This window comes from Paramisgurnus dabryanus, chromosome 4 (genome assembly GCF_030506205.2).
Source record: "Paramisgurnus dabryanus chromosome 4, PD_genome_1.1, whole genome shotgun sequence".
NCBI lineage: Eukaryota > Metazoa > Chordata > Actinopteri > Cypriniformes > Cobitidae > Paramisgurnus > Paramisgurnus dabryanus.
In genome coordinates this window covers 22,886,691-22,903,622 of record NC_133340.1, presented here as the reverse complement: position 1 = coordinate 22,903,622, position 16,932 = coordinate 22,886,691, and the positions used below count along the sequence as shown (strand labels likewise).

The 16,932-nt window shown below is 37.5% G+C and overlaps 1 protein-coding gene across 2 annotated transcripts in view; it reads left to right on the top strand.

Annotated features, from left to right (window-relative positions):
- Positions 1–916: 916 nt before the first annotated feature.
- usp34 (ubiquitin specific peptidase 34) overlaps positions 917–16,932 on the top strand; it is a 62,571-nt gene continuing 46,555 nt past the window's right edge. For both annotated transcript variants that reach the window (XM_065295173.2, XM_065295174.2), the window contains exons 1-6: positions 917–1,283; positions 9,951–10,038; positions 10,199–10,664; positions 13,148–13,198; positions 14,297–14,446; positions 14,571–14,638. In XM_065295173.2, the coding sequence (XP_065151245.2) occupies positions 1,241–1,283; positions 9,951–10,038; positions 10,199–10,664; positions 13,148–13,198; positions 14,297–14,446; positions 14,571–14,638 (866 nt within the window). In that variant the 5' untranslated portion in view covers positions 917–1,240. The remainder of the gene's footprint in view (positions 1,284–9,950; positions 10,039–10,198; positions 10,665–13,147; positions 13,199–14,296; positions 14,447–14,570; positions 14,639–16,932) is intronic.

Sequence of the window (16,932 nt, the reverse complement as noted above, 5' to 3'; positions counted from 1 at the left end):
AAGTTACTGGGATGTTCTTTGTCCCCTTTACAGATTGACTGATAAAAGGGAAATCACAAAAATAAAACTAGAAAATTATGTAGCATTTTGATTTTGATGGTGTAATAAACAGAAACAAGTCGTGGTCCACTATGAACCCTGAACACGCATTTTTTGAGGTCCACACAATCCCTAGTGTCAAATATGTTTATGTAGTAATTTTTTGGGGAGACCTCAGGCCATTGACTTGTTCATAATCCGAGGCATAGTAATGATTCTTTGTACTGAAATCTTTCATCGAAATTTCGGATGAAGTCCATATAAGGTCATTGGTTTTGTGTCACATATGTTAAAATATATGTTCTGCCTATAATATTAACTTTATCTATGCCCACAATTCACATACAAATAATTGTCCTCAATAAACGAAGCTAGCTCGCTAAGGTCAAAATAAAAACTTTCACGCGTCCACGAGCTTGACCGCGAGTTATCGCGAGATTTTCTAAAGCAAGCCGAACCCCTACTGACGGGTCGGGAAGAAAGCGTGACGAAAACAGGGATGTGACAAGAAGGGATACATCAAAGGCCAGAATATCGCCGGATGAGCACTGTTGTCATCCTAATCCTACCCACAAACCCAACATTTCACGACATTTCGGCCGTAGCTGTATCCTATCTAGCCCGAATCGCTGTTTATTCTAATCGTACACACAAACCTAAGCCTAAACTCAACATCTCGCGAGATTTGACCGTAGCTGTATCCCCTTTATCCAGAACCCGAAAACAGCCGATGTGTATCAAACGGCTCCTCCCACTTTCCATGTAAGGTTTCCGAAAAAAGCCGAACGGACCACAAAAAAGACAAAGCGATAACATCCGATCGCTGCTTGTTTGCCACGGAGCGACAGCGAGACTTCCCGAGACAACCCGAACGTTTCCGAAACCACCCGACGGAAACAACCGAAGTGTAACTCCCGTCTCTGTTCATCATGGCTACCGTATGCACTAGTCTGCACAGTAACGCTCTGCTCGGAGATTGAGTCTCCGTTTTCTTTCAGTGCCTCACATTTACTCTCTCCATCCTCGACATTTCGACAAAAAGTCCCGCTTGCATGAGCCCAAGCGTCCCCGGTTGTGTTGTCTCACGAAAACGAGCCTTCATCAAGCATTTCGACGGGCCTTAAACACCCCCTTAAAAAGGGAAAACAGGCAACATTTTATTTCTCCCATGACCTGGTCACACTTTTCGCCTTTATGAACCATGTGTGAGAACTGCGCCGAGCTGCTGGAGGTGCTCAATGAGAGTAAGTCGACGGCATTTTTTGTTGTTTTGTGTGTTTGTTGTGTTGCCGGAGTTGTTTGCAGCTCAAGTTGTTAGCGTGACTGTCCGAGCATGCGGCTCTTTGCCTCGAGTCAGCGCTGATGTTTATATTTGATATCGTTGATTTACCCACATACTGTATTTAAAATCCCTGTTTAGGTCCCTATGTGTGTCATCAATTGTTTTATTTTCATGTGCTATCGTTAATTCAGCGATATTTGAACGTGTTAGCCGCGTCCATACATTTCAATGTTACACCGTTAAACAAAATCCGATGTAAAATCTGCTTTCTGATATGCACGAAACGCCATAAACACATTTATTTGTCTGCTAAAGAGCAGTTTTGTTGAATATGTTTGGAGACTGATGGGAAGTTCAGCTGACATTAGCACTAGCATTAGCCTGAGCTCAAAGTGTTGACACATTGTCATCCTTCAAAATACAGTCGGATCAGCATCTGAACAAACAACACAATTCACAGTGTCGTTTATTTCTGTTTTATGACACCTAAAGTAACCTGACAGTAATGTTTGGACGGGTTTCTGCGGTCTTTGGCCTGGTGATGGCTGGCTGCAGGATGCAGCCAGTGTTTGTTTGTCTCTGTGTGTGTGTTTTTGTGTGTTTGTGCTTTGTTAGTTGTCTTATGCGGATTGATGGGGTTTCGTTGAATCAGTACCATTGGCTTGGCATGTAAATTCAGGCAATGATACAATAGTTGTGGTAAATGTGGTTTTGTTAGATCAATGCAGTGTCCTTTTACCACAAAATATAGTGATGGGAAAAACTGTAGTAGTAACACCAAAAAGCTTGGTCTGCCACATTGTTGCAATGGTACATTACCAAAAAAGAAAAGCCTTATCATAATAATATCTAAAATTATATCTACATTTTAATACTTCTGTCTTTTATAACATGAATTATACACAATTTAATAACATGTTGTTAGTTATGCAAAGGTCATCATGGGTTTGATTCCCTGGGGACACACACATTATAAAGTGTATAGCCTTGAATGCATAAATGTAATGTTTAGTTTTAACTAGGGCTGCACGATTCGGAGAAAAAATCTAATTGCGATTTTTCTGATAAAAATTGCGATTCGCGATTTAAAGTGCGATTCATTAGTATATAATAAAAGAGCTACATCCAGGCTTGTTGTGGTGGTTTTAATAGCACCAAAGAAAGATGCTGTGCTACTGTTTATTTAAAACCTCTTAAACATTGTACCAAGTTGTCTGCAGGACTTTGCTCTTCTGCAGACAAACTTTTTTTTTATCTAAGAACATTAAAATACAATTTAACAAAAATTTATTGAAAGTTTTATTTAAAATAACATATAGGCCAATGTATTTTGGCTGTCACTACAACAATGCTTCTGACAAGCAAATGTTTAGTTTTTTCTTTTAATCATAAGACTATACTCATCTTGTTTTACTTTTCAGGCATCTGTAATAAATGTAAATATATTAGTTATTAGAATCTATGATTTAACATAAGCAAAAAATACAAATAAAACACTGCACAGTCCTCACTGTACGATTTTAAATGTGGAGCTGCAGAAGCTTGTACAGTTAAGATTAAGGAGTGATTTTAATTTTTGGTGTGTAATAAACATTTCTGACACAGAAAGCACCAGGTTACTGTCTGTCACTTTAAGACACAAGACAGATTTAAAACTGCTCTGCTTCAATATACTGATAAACATCCAGCTGTTTATGTTCACGTAGACAAGAAAGAAAACTTAAGTTTAGTGATCACGCGTGTGCTGACAGCTCTCTGTGTGCGCGCTTCATGAACCCTCGTGCCTGTAAATATTCAAAGTGGTGCAGATGTGCGGGTGCAAGAAAGTATAATGTACCTCTTTCGTCTGCTGTGTTCCGGGCTATAAACCTGCTTATAGTCTGATGAGGCGCTTGTCATTGTTTGCGATGCATGACGAGAAACGGACGTATATACCTTTCTTTAAGTCCAACATTACACAAAAGGGAAATGTTTTCGCGCATTTCTGTCCTTTCATTTGCCGGTTAATGAGTTATAATGGGTTTTTAAAATGACTGAATCCAAAACCTGCCAACTTTATGACATTCCGCGTTGTGCAGTTAATTCCATTAGTATGCATTTCGCGATTCTGTTGGGTGTTTTCCGCATCGCGGAAATCATATGGCCGTACACTTTGTTGAGGAGTTGAACTGCTGCTCGCTCATGTTTTCCTAATGGTGTTATCTGACGTGTAGTCAGCACCTCAGTGTTAATGCACTCTATTGGTTTAAACTTCATCAAACGTAAAATGCGCATGAAGCGAACTGTCAAAAACTGCGTACTAGATGATTGTTATATTTGATAGTTTTGAATCGAAAAAATCGCAGCTCTTGCGATTCGAAAATCGCATCCATTCACATCGCGATTTCGGTTCAAAAACGATTAATCGTGCAGCCCTAGTTTTAACATATACATTGTGGTGCCACCATAGTATATGTCCTAAAATGTATGATACTATAGTTTAGTTTTGTGTTGTTATAATGCTTATGTACTTAATAAAATGTATTATGCAAATGTATTATGTATTGCATTAAAGGATTAGTCAATTTTCTTAAAAAAAAAACACCAGATTATTTACTCATCACCATGTCATCCAAAATGTTGATGTCGTTCTTTGTTCGGTCGAAAAGAAATTGTTTTTTGAGGAAAACATTCCAGGATTTTTCTCATTTTAATGGACTTCAATGGACCCCAACACTTAACAGTTAACTCAGAGTTAAAACAGAGTTTCAAAGTACTCTAAACAATCCCAAACGAGGAATAAGGGTTTTATCTAGCGAAACGATTGTCATTTTTGACAAGAAAAATAAAAAATATGCACTTTTAAACCTATTGATGGGATAATGTATTGCGCGAGGTCGCGCTGGCGCATCACAGGACCAGAGATAGACGAGAAGTTGTGGTTTAAAAGTGCATATTTTTTATTTTTCTTGTCAAAAATGACAATCGTTTTGCGAGATGAGACCCTTATGCCTCGTTTGGGATCATTTAGTCCTTTGAAACTCTGTTGAAACAAACTGTTAAGTGTTGAGTTGAGTGTTAAGTTGAGTGTTAAGTATTGGGGTCCATTAAAGTTCCCTAAAATGAGAAAAATCCTTGAATGTTTTCCTCAAAAAACATAATTTCTTCTCGACTGAACAAAGAAAGACATCAACATTTTGGATGACATAATGATGAGTAAATTATCTGGATTTTTTTTTTTTTAAAGAAAATTGACTCATCCTTTAAAATGTATTTAATAATTCACCATGGGAAATCACCACTTTTAGACAATGATGTCCTATTTTTGAACCCACATTAGAAAGTATTTTCATTTCTGTCAAACTGACAGCAGCACACAGTTATTGGCCAACACAGATAATCATAAAATGGTGGAATATAGGCAGATTGTCTGCGTGAAAACGGCTTAGTTGAGCCAGTGTTGTTGTGTCAGGCTAGTATGGATAATTAAACTGTAGGGGTGTGATGAGTAACTTACTCCAAGGTAACACTTTACAATAAGCTTGTATTAGTAAACATTAGCTATAGAAGTATTGTTTATGTTAGCTAATGAATTAACTAACTGTTAACAAGTTTGATCTTGTTGTAAAGTGTAACTAATGTTTTAAATAATTGTGGACTGTCACTATCAATTATTTTGGTAATTGATAATGAAATAATTTCGTCAGTAACCTTTAAAATTACATTTATAGTTATGATATGGCAATAATAATTGATTCAAATAAAGTATCAAAACTAACTTAATAATAAAAATCAACATTATGCATTATAACAATTTCCTGTAGAGGGCGCCAGTGGCCAGGTGATTGTTATTTTACTTTCATTTTACGTTGATAAAATGCTTGCTTCTGGCCAAAAGATGTTGAAATCCACTTAGTCTTCAATATTTTTCCACTTCTTTACAATAGAAATGGTACAGCCACTATAATTCTTGAGCAAGAACTAGGGATGCTCCTATCGATCGGCCGAAAACGCTTGCTATGCTTCTCAATGAATTACCGTGAAGAGCAGCTACATCCAAAAGCCAGGTGGCGCTCTCGTGCAGAAACTCAATATGCGCTGCAGACGAAGAACAATACACACACAGCAATGGCAATGGCAGGGCTCCAGACTGCCACCAAATGGGGGCATTTTGCCACCAAAATTTGAGAGTGTGCCACTGAATTTTACATCCAGTTGCACATGTGCAACCAGTAAATTTGACCTTTTTTTTGTGATATGACACTGAATTTGAAAACAGCACATTGTACTTTCTGTATCTATCATTAAAGTTTTTATTAGTAATACAGTGGTAATTAGTAGAAATGTGAATATTTGGATAGCATGTTGATAAACAGTGTGTGCCCCTAAATTTTCTGGTTGCGCCCCTAAAATTTTCAGTTGGGTGCCACTGTGCTCCTAGTGAAAAAATTAAGTCTGGAGCCCTGAATGGCTTTTTAAAGTGCATGTTATAAACGATTCAAACTAACATCGATTTCAGATCGATAAGGACTTACTGATCAAAAGCCGTAGTACATGAATGTGAATAAGATCGGCCACGTATTTTTGGTGGTTATTGGCATTGATCGGAGCAACCCTAGCAAGAACATGCAGACATTAAATTATGAGCGAGGAATTAAACTGCTGAGATGCTTCATATGTGAATGATTAATAGTCAAACATATCGCGACTTAGACTTTATATGAATTCCCAAACATGCATTATTAGAAATCCAAACAAAAAAGCACACGTGGTTAAATTCACAATATTATAATGCATGCACTTTAAATGGTTTTGCCACAAACTCAACTTTATGCTGATATCATGAGACAGCATTTCAGCTCAACAAGAAATCTAGTGATTTCTGAGATGATGATGGTGTAGTGGGCAGTGCTCTGACATATGGTGACAAAGGCAAAAATTAACCAAAATATAACTTAAAAAAAGAAATCTTGTGGCATTTTAATATTGCAAGATCTCGTGGCACGACCCATCATGGCATCACACCCCTATCAAACAGCGAATGTCTTTATATGTTACTTTGCCAACACAGTGTGCACAGTTTTGAAATCTTGTTTTATTTAAAAATTCAAGACCTTAAAGCATTTTTGGGCCTCTTGTGTTGAGTTTGAAGTTTACCAGCTTCGACAACAGATCCTATCATAACGCCATCAAACTACTCTACAGTCTGGTTTGAGCACAATGCCCGGGGTTGTTACTGTAAAACTGTGTGGAAATGGCAAAAAAAAGACAGGAAAGTTCTTTCAAAGAAAGAAAGAGAGCAGAAAACCTCATCTAGGTCAAGGCTAGCCAGCTGCTCGATTGAACTTTACAACCCCAAGGTAGTTTTCCCAAGTTTCCCAACAACCTCGTTGCCTTGGAAACGATTAATTGTGCACTGTGAGTGTGTGTGTGTGTGTGTGTGTGTGTGTGTGTGTGTGTGTGTGTGTGTGTGTGTGTGTGTGTGTGTGTGTGTGTGTGTGTGTGTCGTCGGGTATGAGGGAGTTGTTCATGTGCACACACACAGCTGGAAGTATTAGATGTCTGAATGCTGGAGACCAGAGATTCATTTGATCACTTTATAACAATCTCTTTCGGTTTAAGATCTCCAGCAGTGTGAACAGACTGGACTTGCTTATGAGAGATGTGAGAAATGAAAATTGACATCATTTTTACCAGTCTTTGATGGGTTTTTAAAGTGTTCATTTTACTTGTTGTTCGACAGATTTTTTGGTAGTTAAAAAAAGTCATTTGTAAAGTGCTGCAGGGATGACAGATTTTTCAAGTTAGGATTTTAGCACTTCCAGTTCCATCGTCAATGGGTTTTTGGTTAAACTACTTGGGTTAATGTAAGCCCAATATTTTTTCATGTTTATTCTACAACATAAAACACATGAACACATGAGCTTTTGTAAATTATATTTTTTCGTGTATGTGTGTGTGTTGTAATTTACTTCTTCTCAGTTCGAAATAAATAAATAAAACAAGAGTAATGCTGCATTTACACCAGCCATGTTTAAGGCGTCAAAATCACTACCGCGCCAAGTTTGCAGCTTGAACAGTTTGAATGCATTCACGCGTCTAGAGCGAAGTAGACACAGAGAAAAAGCAAGCATTTGACGCACGTCAGAGGGAAATCCGCTTCTTGTGGGAGGGGCAAGTGCTATGTGGTTGTCTGTGTGCAAGATGGCTGATGTTGACCGTGCATTTATCGAGAGAGTTACTGGTTTGTATTTGGTCACCTTACTATAGGGGGAAAATAGTTTAAAAACGGCGGGAATGCCGCGGGTCAATAAACATCACGTGACTCAAAAGTGAAATGTGTATTTACAACTTACCAGGTTACCCAATGTCCTCACTGACACTCTTCCAAGCGTGGTCCTTTTTATTCCTGTCTCTATAGAAATAAGAACTTGTGTCGTATAGCTCCGGGTGACTGCTCACAGACAATATCATGCATTCCTTCATGTTGAATGAGTGACTCCGGGCGGGGCTGCCGCCGCAGCAAGCAGGCTCCTGATTGGTTAACACGGCGCGAAAATCCGCCAAAGTTAAAATGTTTCAACTCTGGCGTCAGCAGCAAATTCACGTAAAACGCAAAGTGCACAAAAAGCACCATTCGTGCGTACTGTGTGTACCACGCCAGACGCTCAATTCGCGCCATTTGCGCAGTGCTAAACGCCTCCAGACGCGCATCAACGCGTTTTCACATTGACTAAACATTGAAATCACTCACAGTTGACACCTCTACCGCGGCTGGTGTGAACGCAGCATAATACCCACGCACGTGACTCTTAAAAAGGGCGGTCGCTAACAAGTTGCTACATGGGACTACACAATTTGTCTGAGATTTTAAACGTTCTGAAAAACAACACAGCATGGGCACGATTCCCAATAGGGATGGGCATTTGATTAAATTTTTTTAGTCGATTGTCGGGAGAATTAACGATCGACTATCGATTAATCATTAATATTTTTATAATAAAAAATAATTATTTAACTTTTATAATTCAAAAATGTTGAATACAAAAATACAGCGTGTTTTACTCCATGAGACCTTTATTACAAGATCAACTTGTGGCAAACAGTTAAACTACATTTAGTTAGACAAACGGAACATATATGCGCTTGAATATGCGGTGCTCTAAAGCAGCGGAACCTGCAGCTGTGAGCCGCATTCTTAAACAGAGACCTCATTTGGTCCAAAAAATCATGACCTCTTCATGATTATTTTTTGGAAATCAAAACGGAAGGTCACAGATAACGAAGTATGGTGTCAAATATTGCACCCTGGTGGTAAAATGTTGAATTGCTGCCACACAGTGAAATTCATTGAATTGCTTCAAGACACATGCTACGCTTGGCAATGCAACCTGCATTAGATAAAAAAGTATTCGATTAATCAATAACAAATTAACGTCATCGACTAAATTCTTAACGATCAATTATCGATCGTCGATTAATCATGCCCATCCCTAATTCCCAACAAAGTTTGATCCACAGAGTTTTTTCTTCTTGGGAAACATGTTAAAAATATTTAATTACGTTTGAAAGAGCTATCGAAGCTTGTGTAGTTAGCTTGAAGCCTAAAGTTAGCTTTTTATTTCTAGTAAACGCATTTAGACTACAAAATTCATAAAAGTTGTGTTCATTTGTGCAAATTGTCTTGTTGGACAAAACGTGTAATAAACTTTTGTTAAATATAGCATATTTTTTTGCAATAATGGAAAATCTAAGGGGAAAATTAATGAGCTTTTTGGCAAGAGAACCAGTGTCCTGCTAACTTCGAGTTGGCCTTCAAAAATATGTCATCCCTGCGGCACCCAAGTATGGCTTGTGTTTAGTGAATTGAGTAAACCCATGAAGCTGCAATGTGTGATTTCTTTTAGCTTACAACATGGATCAAAGAGAGTTCAAAACTGTGTTTAAAACGTTTTTTTGTATGTTTTTTTTCTATCCTTATTTATTACGGTAAGCCTTTGATAATACACATTTAAAATTTTTCTTGGTTTTTCTTTTTCTCGGACAATGGTTTTGCTACATATCTCAGTTGGGATCGTTTAGATCCCCTTGAAGCTGCAGTTTTTAAACAGCGTTACACTGTGAACTGTTAAGGTTAGGGATTCTCCGATCACGATTTTTGCAGTCGATACGGAGTACCGATTTGTTGTCTTCATGATCTGTTGATACCAATGCCTGATACTGATTGTTCAAGCTAATATGCATGATCTTTGATGACTGTATTTATTGGAATGGCGTAAAGAATAAATAAAGTAACTTGCAATTGTATGTTTCAAACAGAGATGGCGATAGAGAAGAAAAAGTTAAGGGTTGCAGCTTTAATATGAAATATTTAACTTATAAAAATATTACTGTGTGCAACACTTCAAATTATGCATTTGAGTGCTGTGGGTTTTATGATTCAAGAGTTTCATGATTTTCAACTCTAAACTCATCGTAAGCAACTCCCATTACGATTCAGCATATTCAGCATAAAATGACACTATTTGCTTTGTGTTTGATTTGTTTTAAGACGTGTAACAGTATCGGCTCTGGATGTTTTAAAGCTGTACTGACCACAGGCCATGTACTAGTTGTTTATTAACATTTCCTCTATCTCTCTGTCTCTCAGTCTCAGATTCAGACAGCTCAGACGGCCTGCAGCTGAAGAAAGAACATGCCTTAAGAGTATTCACTTACATCAGCACGTGGACACAGAGGTCTTTACTCATTTATTTGCTCATTCATACACTTATTCATTCTTTCATGCGATTATGCATCTATTGATTCATGCGTTTGTCAAACATGCATCCGATTTTTCATGCATCTAGTCTTCATTCTGCCACGATTCGCATTGATTCTCTGTTTGTTCGCTTACAGGCAATGTCTGTGCTGTTTTAAAGAATACAAACACCTCGAGGTATTTAGCCAGCTCGTCTATGCCCTCATTAACCTGGTTATTGCCCAAGTGACCAACCTTAGGGACCGTCTCCGTAGTGGCCATGGTAATAGTAGGACTGAGGGGGCGGGGTCAGAATGGGACTCCGCCCAGCCACAGCCATCTCCCGGTGAGGACGAGCCTTTGAATGTGGAAAGGGACTCGGCTGAGGAGGATGGTGGAAACGAGGGAGGAGAGCAGAACCAAAAGCAGTGCGTCAAACCGGACCCCCTGCCCAGGATCAGTGAGCCCACGTCAAGCGAGAGCGGGAATGAGAGCAGCCTGGAACTTTTTCCTTCCTGGAGCACGGAAGACCAGGAGAAACTGCTGCTGTGTGCTGCCAAGATCTTTCAGATTCAGTTCCCCCTGTACACGGCCTACAAACACAACACGCACCCCACTATAGAGGTACCAAAAACATACAAACACAATACTGTAGGGGTAACACACACGCACCCCACTATAAAGGCTAACAAACACATGCCTTACTGTAGAGGTAATGCGGACAATCCTTCAAAAAAGTTGCCAAAAATGCTTTTTATTCAGCCAATATACTTTTCATGGTTTCATGAGAATGCCAAGAAGCAATTGCACGCCTAACTTGTGTCCTCTGTTTGTTATTTTGTTGCATTAGTGAAAAATATTTATGTCTTTAAAACTTTTTCTTTGTCAGTAAGTGATGTGAAAATTTGCCCAACGAGTTCAGTTTATTCAGGCTAGACTCGGCGTGCACTATGTCAAAATCTCGGTTTCGGATTGTTGGTATTAGTATATACTTCACAGGGATTGTGGCAATAAACACGATTAAAGGGGTCAAATGATGCAATCTTTGTCTCTTCTGTACTTACATCGTGTACTAAGACTGACGGAAAATTAAAAGTTGTGATTTTCTAGGCAGATATGGCTAGGAACTATACTCTCAGTCTGGCGTAATAATCAGGACTTTGCTGCCGTAACATGGCTGCAGCAGGCGCAGTGATATTAAAGGAGCGGTGAATCAAATACTCAATTTTAACTTGATAATTTGTTATATAAGAGGTCATCATACTTAAATGAACATCCTGCAAGTTTCAGAACTGAAAACGTCCGTGCTACTGAAATATAACTGTTTTTGGCACCAAGCCAGTAAAACAAGCCAGTGTGGAATTCGGAAATCTATGACGTCAAAGTAGAATTGAAGCACCGCCCCATAGCCAAATACAAGGACCACTTTTGAAGTCCCGCCCACAGCTTCGCGTGACACACGTGTGTCTCAACAAGTAAATATGTCTTTAAAGATTGACAAATGTAACCAAAATGACTTTTAAATACATTTTTTTCTGAGAGACTTTTATTTTGACGCGGTGATCTGTTATGATAGACTGGAAACGCATTTTCGGTTGTGGAAGAACCGCGTGGGAACAACACAGAAGCTAAATACTTTAATTCGGAGGCTTGGAACATAACATTAAATGCCTGGAAAAAGTTTGCTTTTTAAGAAGTTCCAGCTCGTGTGGGGAGTGTTTGTTAACTTTGGTTACACGGATTTATTTGCAAAGAAGTCGATGCTGGATTTGCAGAGAGACTGTGATTAAAAGCACCACTTATATTGGATCTGACAACAATGACACAGCATTATACACAGTAAGACATTTTACTTTATTTAAGTTACTGCGTTTCACTATTGCTTTGTTAGAAGAGATCGCTTGATATGTCTGTTGTAACATCCGTGTCTAAACACGTATGTTTGACTGTTTTAATGTACTAAAAACATTAAACGATTAATAAAGATACACCACTTAACAACACGACTGTAATTCAACGGTAGAAATATTCAGTGTTATTTATAAAGAAGGATTTATCAGCCGCAGTTTAGATTCTGATGCCCGTTTACTGTGTTGTATACGGTAATTTAGGCGAGTTACGTTTGAAAGGTCAAACACTCAACAAAGCTTATTTTTTATCATATAACTGTGGTATTTAACATTACGTGAATGTAAAAGCAACCTCACAAGCACAATCGAATTATACAAAGTTATTGATAAGGATTTATTAGCCGCAGTTTAGATTCTGATGCGCGCTTACTGTGTTGTATACGGTAATTTAGTCACGTCGAGTTTTGTTTCTACTTTAATATACGTATTGTCATTTATGTGTATCATATTTAGCACCCAGAATCTTTTGTGGCTCAAACATATTTGTGTTCGGCTGCTATTTTTATCACATTAATGTTTTTAAAACATTTCCCCACATGTAATGACGGGGAATGAAGCCGTCCAATCATAGCAGTGGGTGTTTACGTCCAGGTCTTCAATGCGGCCCGCCCCTTCAAACGAACCATTTCTCCAGACAGCCACTAATCTATGTTACAAAATAGCCTATTACTTATTGATTTTTATGTTTTTGAATGTAAAAACCACGCGGACATCAGAAGTAGACATCAGGCAACAGTATAAAACAATAAAATCGACAAATTCACCGCCCCTTTAACCAGCGCTTGAAAATAGTCCCCTGCTATTGAAAGTTACCAAAGGGACTATTTTCGGGCGCTGCATAATATCACTGCGCCTGATGCAATTTTTTTTATTTTTAACAACATCAAATGACCCCTTTAAAATATGAAATGTGAAGCGAAATTGCACCAACTTCTGTCATCTATAAAAGCATATTTAGTTGTTAAACATGCACAGTTAATCAACCTTGATGCATTCTTGCAAGTTTTTTTTGTGCGTTCAAAACCATGATATTTGCCACAAAGATTTTATAAATTTTAAGGGCTTCATTATGTTGTAATAACTTCAGTATTTCTTCATAATCTACATTTAATGGCGCTTCTTTTATTGAATAGCCGATATGAAGTTTTTATTGGGGTCACATATTTTTTTTAATATGCTTCTGTTTTTTGTCTGCAGGATATCTCGGCACAAGAAAGCAATATCCTCGGCTCTTTCTGTGATATGAATGTAAGTCCCTCTCTCACACAAATATTCAAAGATGGATGGCTGAACTACACAGTTTAGACCTAACTTATTCACACTATAGATGATCTGTAATCTGAATTGGATTTTACATCACTGACACCCCTAAAAAAATCACTACAATCTTCATTCGTTATATCTTCCAGCAAATGTAAGCCATGTTTTTGGCATCATCCACAATGACTAATTGGACTTTATTTTGTTACTAAAATATTCAAAACTACACATGGAGACCAAGATATGTGACCCTGGACCACAAAACCAGTCATAATGGTCAATTTTATAATTAGTTGAATAAATAAGCTTTCTATTGATGTGTGGTATATTAGGATAGGACAATATTTGGCTGAAAATCTGTAATCTGAGGATGCAATAAATCAAAATATTAAAAGTTGTCCTAATGAAGTCCTTTGCAACACATATTACTAATGATAAATACATTTTTTTTTTATAAATTTACTGTAGGAAATGTACAAAATATCTTAAAATAGCACTTAATGATTTTTGGCATTTAAAAAAAAATTATTTTGACCCATACAATGTTTTTTTTGTTGCTATTGCTACAACTATACCTGTGCTACTTATGACTGGTTTTGTGGTTCAGTGTCACTTATAAGGATAAATTTAAAAAATACATAATTTTAGCTAGGGGGCACTATAACATAAGAAAATTATCTCTCTGTTATCAACAAGATTTATTGCTAATGAGTTAGATTTGTAAATGAATGATTGACACAAAGGTACACAACAGAACAACGCAATGAGCCTTTGTTTTTGTATGTACAAGCTCCATTGATCAAATAAAACTTATAGAAGTTACTCATACTTATCGATTTTAAGCCATGCGCTACTAGCTAGCAATCCATCACTAGTTTATAGCTTAAATGTGTTGGTTTTAATGTCATCCACAGTTTTAATTAAATTATTGGGACATATAAGATCTAATGCATTTTTTCTCTGGTGCCTGACATCTTCAGAAGACTGCATTCAAATTTCATATCAAACTCATTCTTATGGCTCTACATTCATGTATTTTGAGATTTGGGTGGATCTTGTAATGATGTGTGCATGTGTTTGTTTCAGGACGTGGAAGTTCCCCTACACCTGCTGCGATATGTTTGTATGTTCTGCGGGAAACACGGCCTCTCCCTAATGAAAGACTGTTTCGAGTTTGGTGCTCCTGATACTCTTCTCTTCCCCATTGCTCATGCCTTCATCACCATTGTCTCTAATGTGAGTCAAAAAATAATAAAAAGCAACTATTGCGGAAAGAGCATAGGTTGGAAGACCTGTAGCCAATCAAAGAAGAGCATTTCATGCCTACGTTTTTTAAAACATGTATTTTTGTTTTTTACAGATCAGAATATGGTTGCACATTCCCGCTGTGATGCAGCACATCATCCCTTTTCGCACTTATGTTATCAGGTATTGATATGTTTGCATATTCCCACTTCAAACAAAAACATTACACTGTCCCAGGTGTCCATATTGTTTTCTTTTTTTTGTGTTGACCCTGAAACAGGAATATTTTCAGTGAAATGTTTTTTTTTCAAAGTAAAAGCATATGTATACTTCGTTATGACAGTCGTGCTCTTCAAAAATTCACCTCAAAAAAAGAAAAACCCATTATTTTTTAACCACGTTAAAAGAACAGAAATAATCCATTATCAATTTCAATGCTTGGGTATCTTAAGGATAAAGATCTCTATATAAACATCTCCACCCGTCCATTCATAAAAAACCATTAAACCACGTCTAATCTGTTTCTGTTCAACCGAATCTCTGACTGCTCCTCTAAGAGGAAATAAATCCATGACCGTCAGAATAGAAACGAGTTGCTAGGTAGAGCATCCCTCACCATAGCAACAAAGGCTACTGCTCTCCCCAGACGACCTTGGCTGGAGCCAGACGGCTGGCGGCAGAACCGAGAAAGCGCCGGTCATGTGACTCGAGCCAGACAGGATTTGAGCAGAGACACAGCAGTGTGCATTACCGGATACGGCTGAACATTTACATTATATTACATTTATTCATTTAGCAGAAGCTTTTATACAAATTGAGATTTAAGTACAGTTGAGATCATGAGAGAGGAGCCAACACTAAGCAAAGTCTACAATGAAGTATTGTTGTGATGGAACAATTTGTATTTGTAAACTTTTTGATTTATATCATTTTGAATACGATTTTTGGCTTTGCTGGAAGGATGGATACTGTTGATTAGGGCTACACCATTCTGGAAAAATGAGGATCACATTATTTTTTTCAACAGATTCTCCCATGATTCTGAATACTAACTTAACATAATTTACTAGAGGTTCTGACAAAAAATGTATTGCAGCAATCTCTTATTATATTTAATATTTCAAATATTAAGCTGAAAGATTCAGACTCACTGATAAATGTTTATTACTGGGTGAAAGAAAGTGTTTGCCCTAGATCGTAGACATTAGTGTTTATATGTAAACTGTGAACTTATCCCAGTACTTCTGTGATCATTTTACTATTTTGAATACTGTATATAATGCAGAAAAAATAATAATGATAATGTGTGTTTGAAAAGAGCTGTTTGTCAGGGTTTACCAAACTTTATAAATCCAGGACCCACCTACACGGGTATAATTTATCTCAAGAGTAGTTTTCTTTTCGTTTAATTTTCCTTAAAACAAAGCAATAGTAAAATAAGCATTTTAAAGAGGCTCCCTTAGTTGTTAATTTTAACACCGTTTGCGAATAAAGTAAAGCAACCTTTTTGTTTTTACAGTAAACAGACAGACAGACATGACAGCAAAGCACAATGAATGCGTAAAGTTTTCTTCAAATTGTATTCCTTTTACTTAAAATTTTATTTATAGTTTATAACGACATGATGCTTTATTATGACACAAAATAAAGCACAATCATGCAAAAAAAAAATGTACGCACAATGCAAGCTTTATCTGCGCTGCTTGCGCATCCGTGAAAGCAAAGCACAATAAACACGTCAAAGTGAGCTTTAAACACGGCACTTGCGCATTCGTGTAAGCAAAGCACAGTATACTGGTCAACGTGAGAATCATCCGCACTTTAAATGCACCACTTGCGCATCTGTAAAAGCAAAGCACAATGAACACTAGCTTCATCCGCGCTTTGTGCCACTTGCACATCCATGAAAGCAATGAACAGAATGAACGCATCAACACGAGCTTTATCCGTGCTTTTAACATGTTGTTTAAACGAGTGAACCAGTGAACAATTGTCAATGCACAATGTTTAAAAATCCCCCTTTACATGATGACGGCTCACTTCATGACAGCGCCCACGGATATTTCAATGTGCGGTTTGATTTCTGCTGGAGGTTTAATAAACAAACAAATAAAAGCTATAGTTAAGGAATAAGATCGTGTGGGTGTTTGAATCGTGAGCTTTTTTATTAATTGTACAGTCCTACTGTTGATCTAGCATCATACAATCTCTATAGTTTCTAAAGCTAGAAGTATAGATCAATTTTTATGCATATGCGAGGGTCTGCGTGCAAGGAATGTTACACAAATTTTGAATAGTATGCCAGGGTTTCCCGCAGAAAATGTGTTAGTAAAGGTGGAAGGGTTGGGCGGGTGGTTGGGGCCGGGATTAGCAATCAAAGGGGCGGAGCGTACGCATCATGATGAAAATTTAAATATTTTTATTAAAAAGACTCAAATAAAACTTACTTTTGAAGAAACTATGACAGAAAATGAATA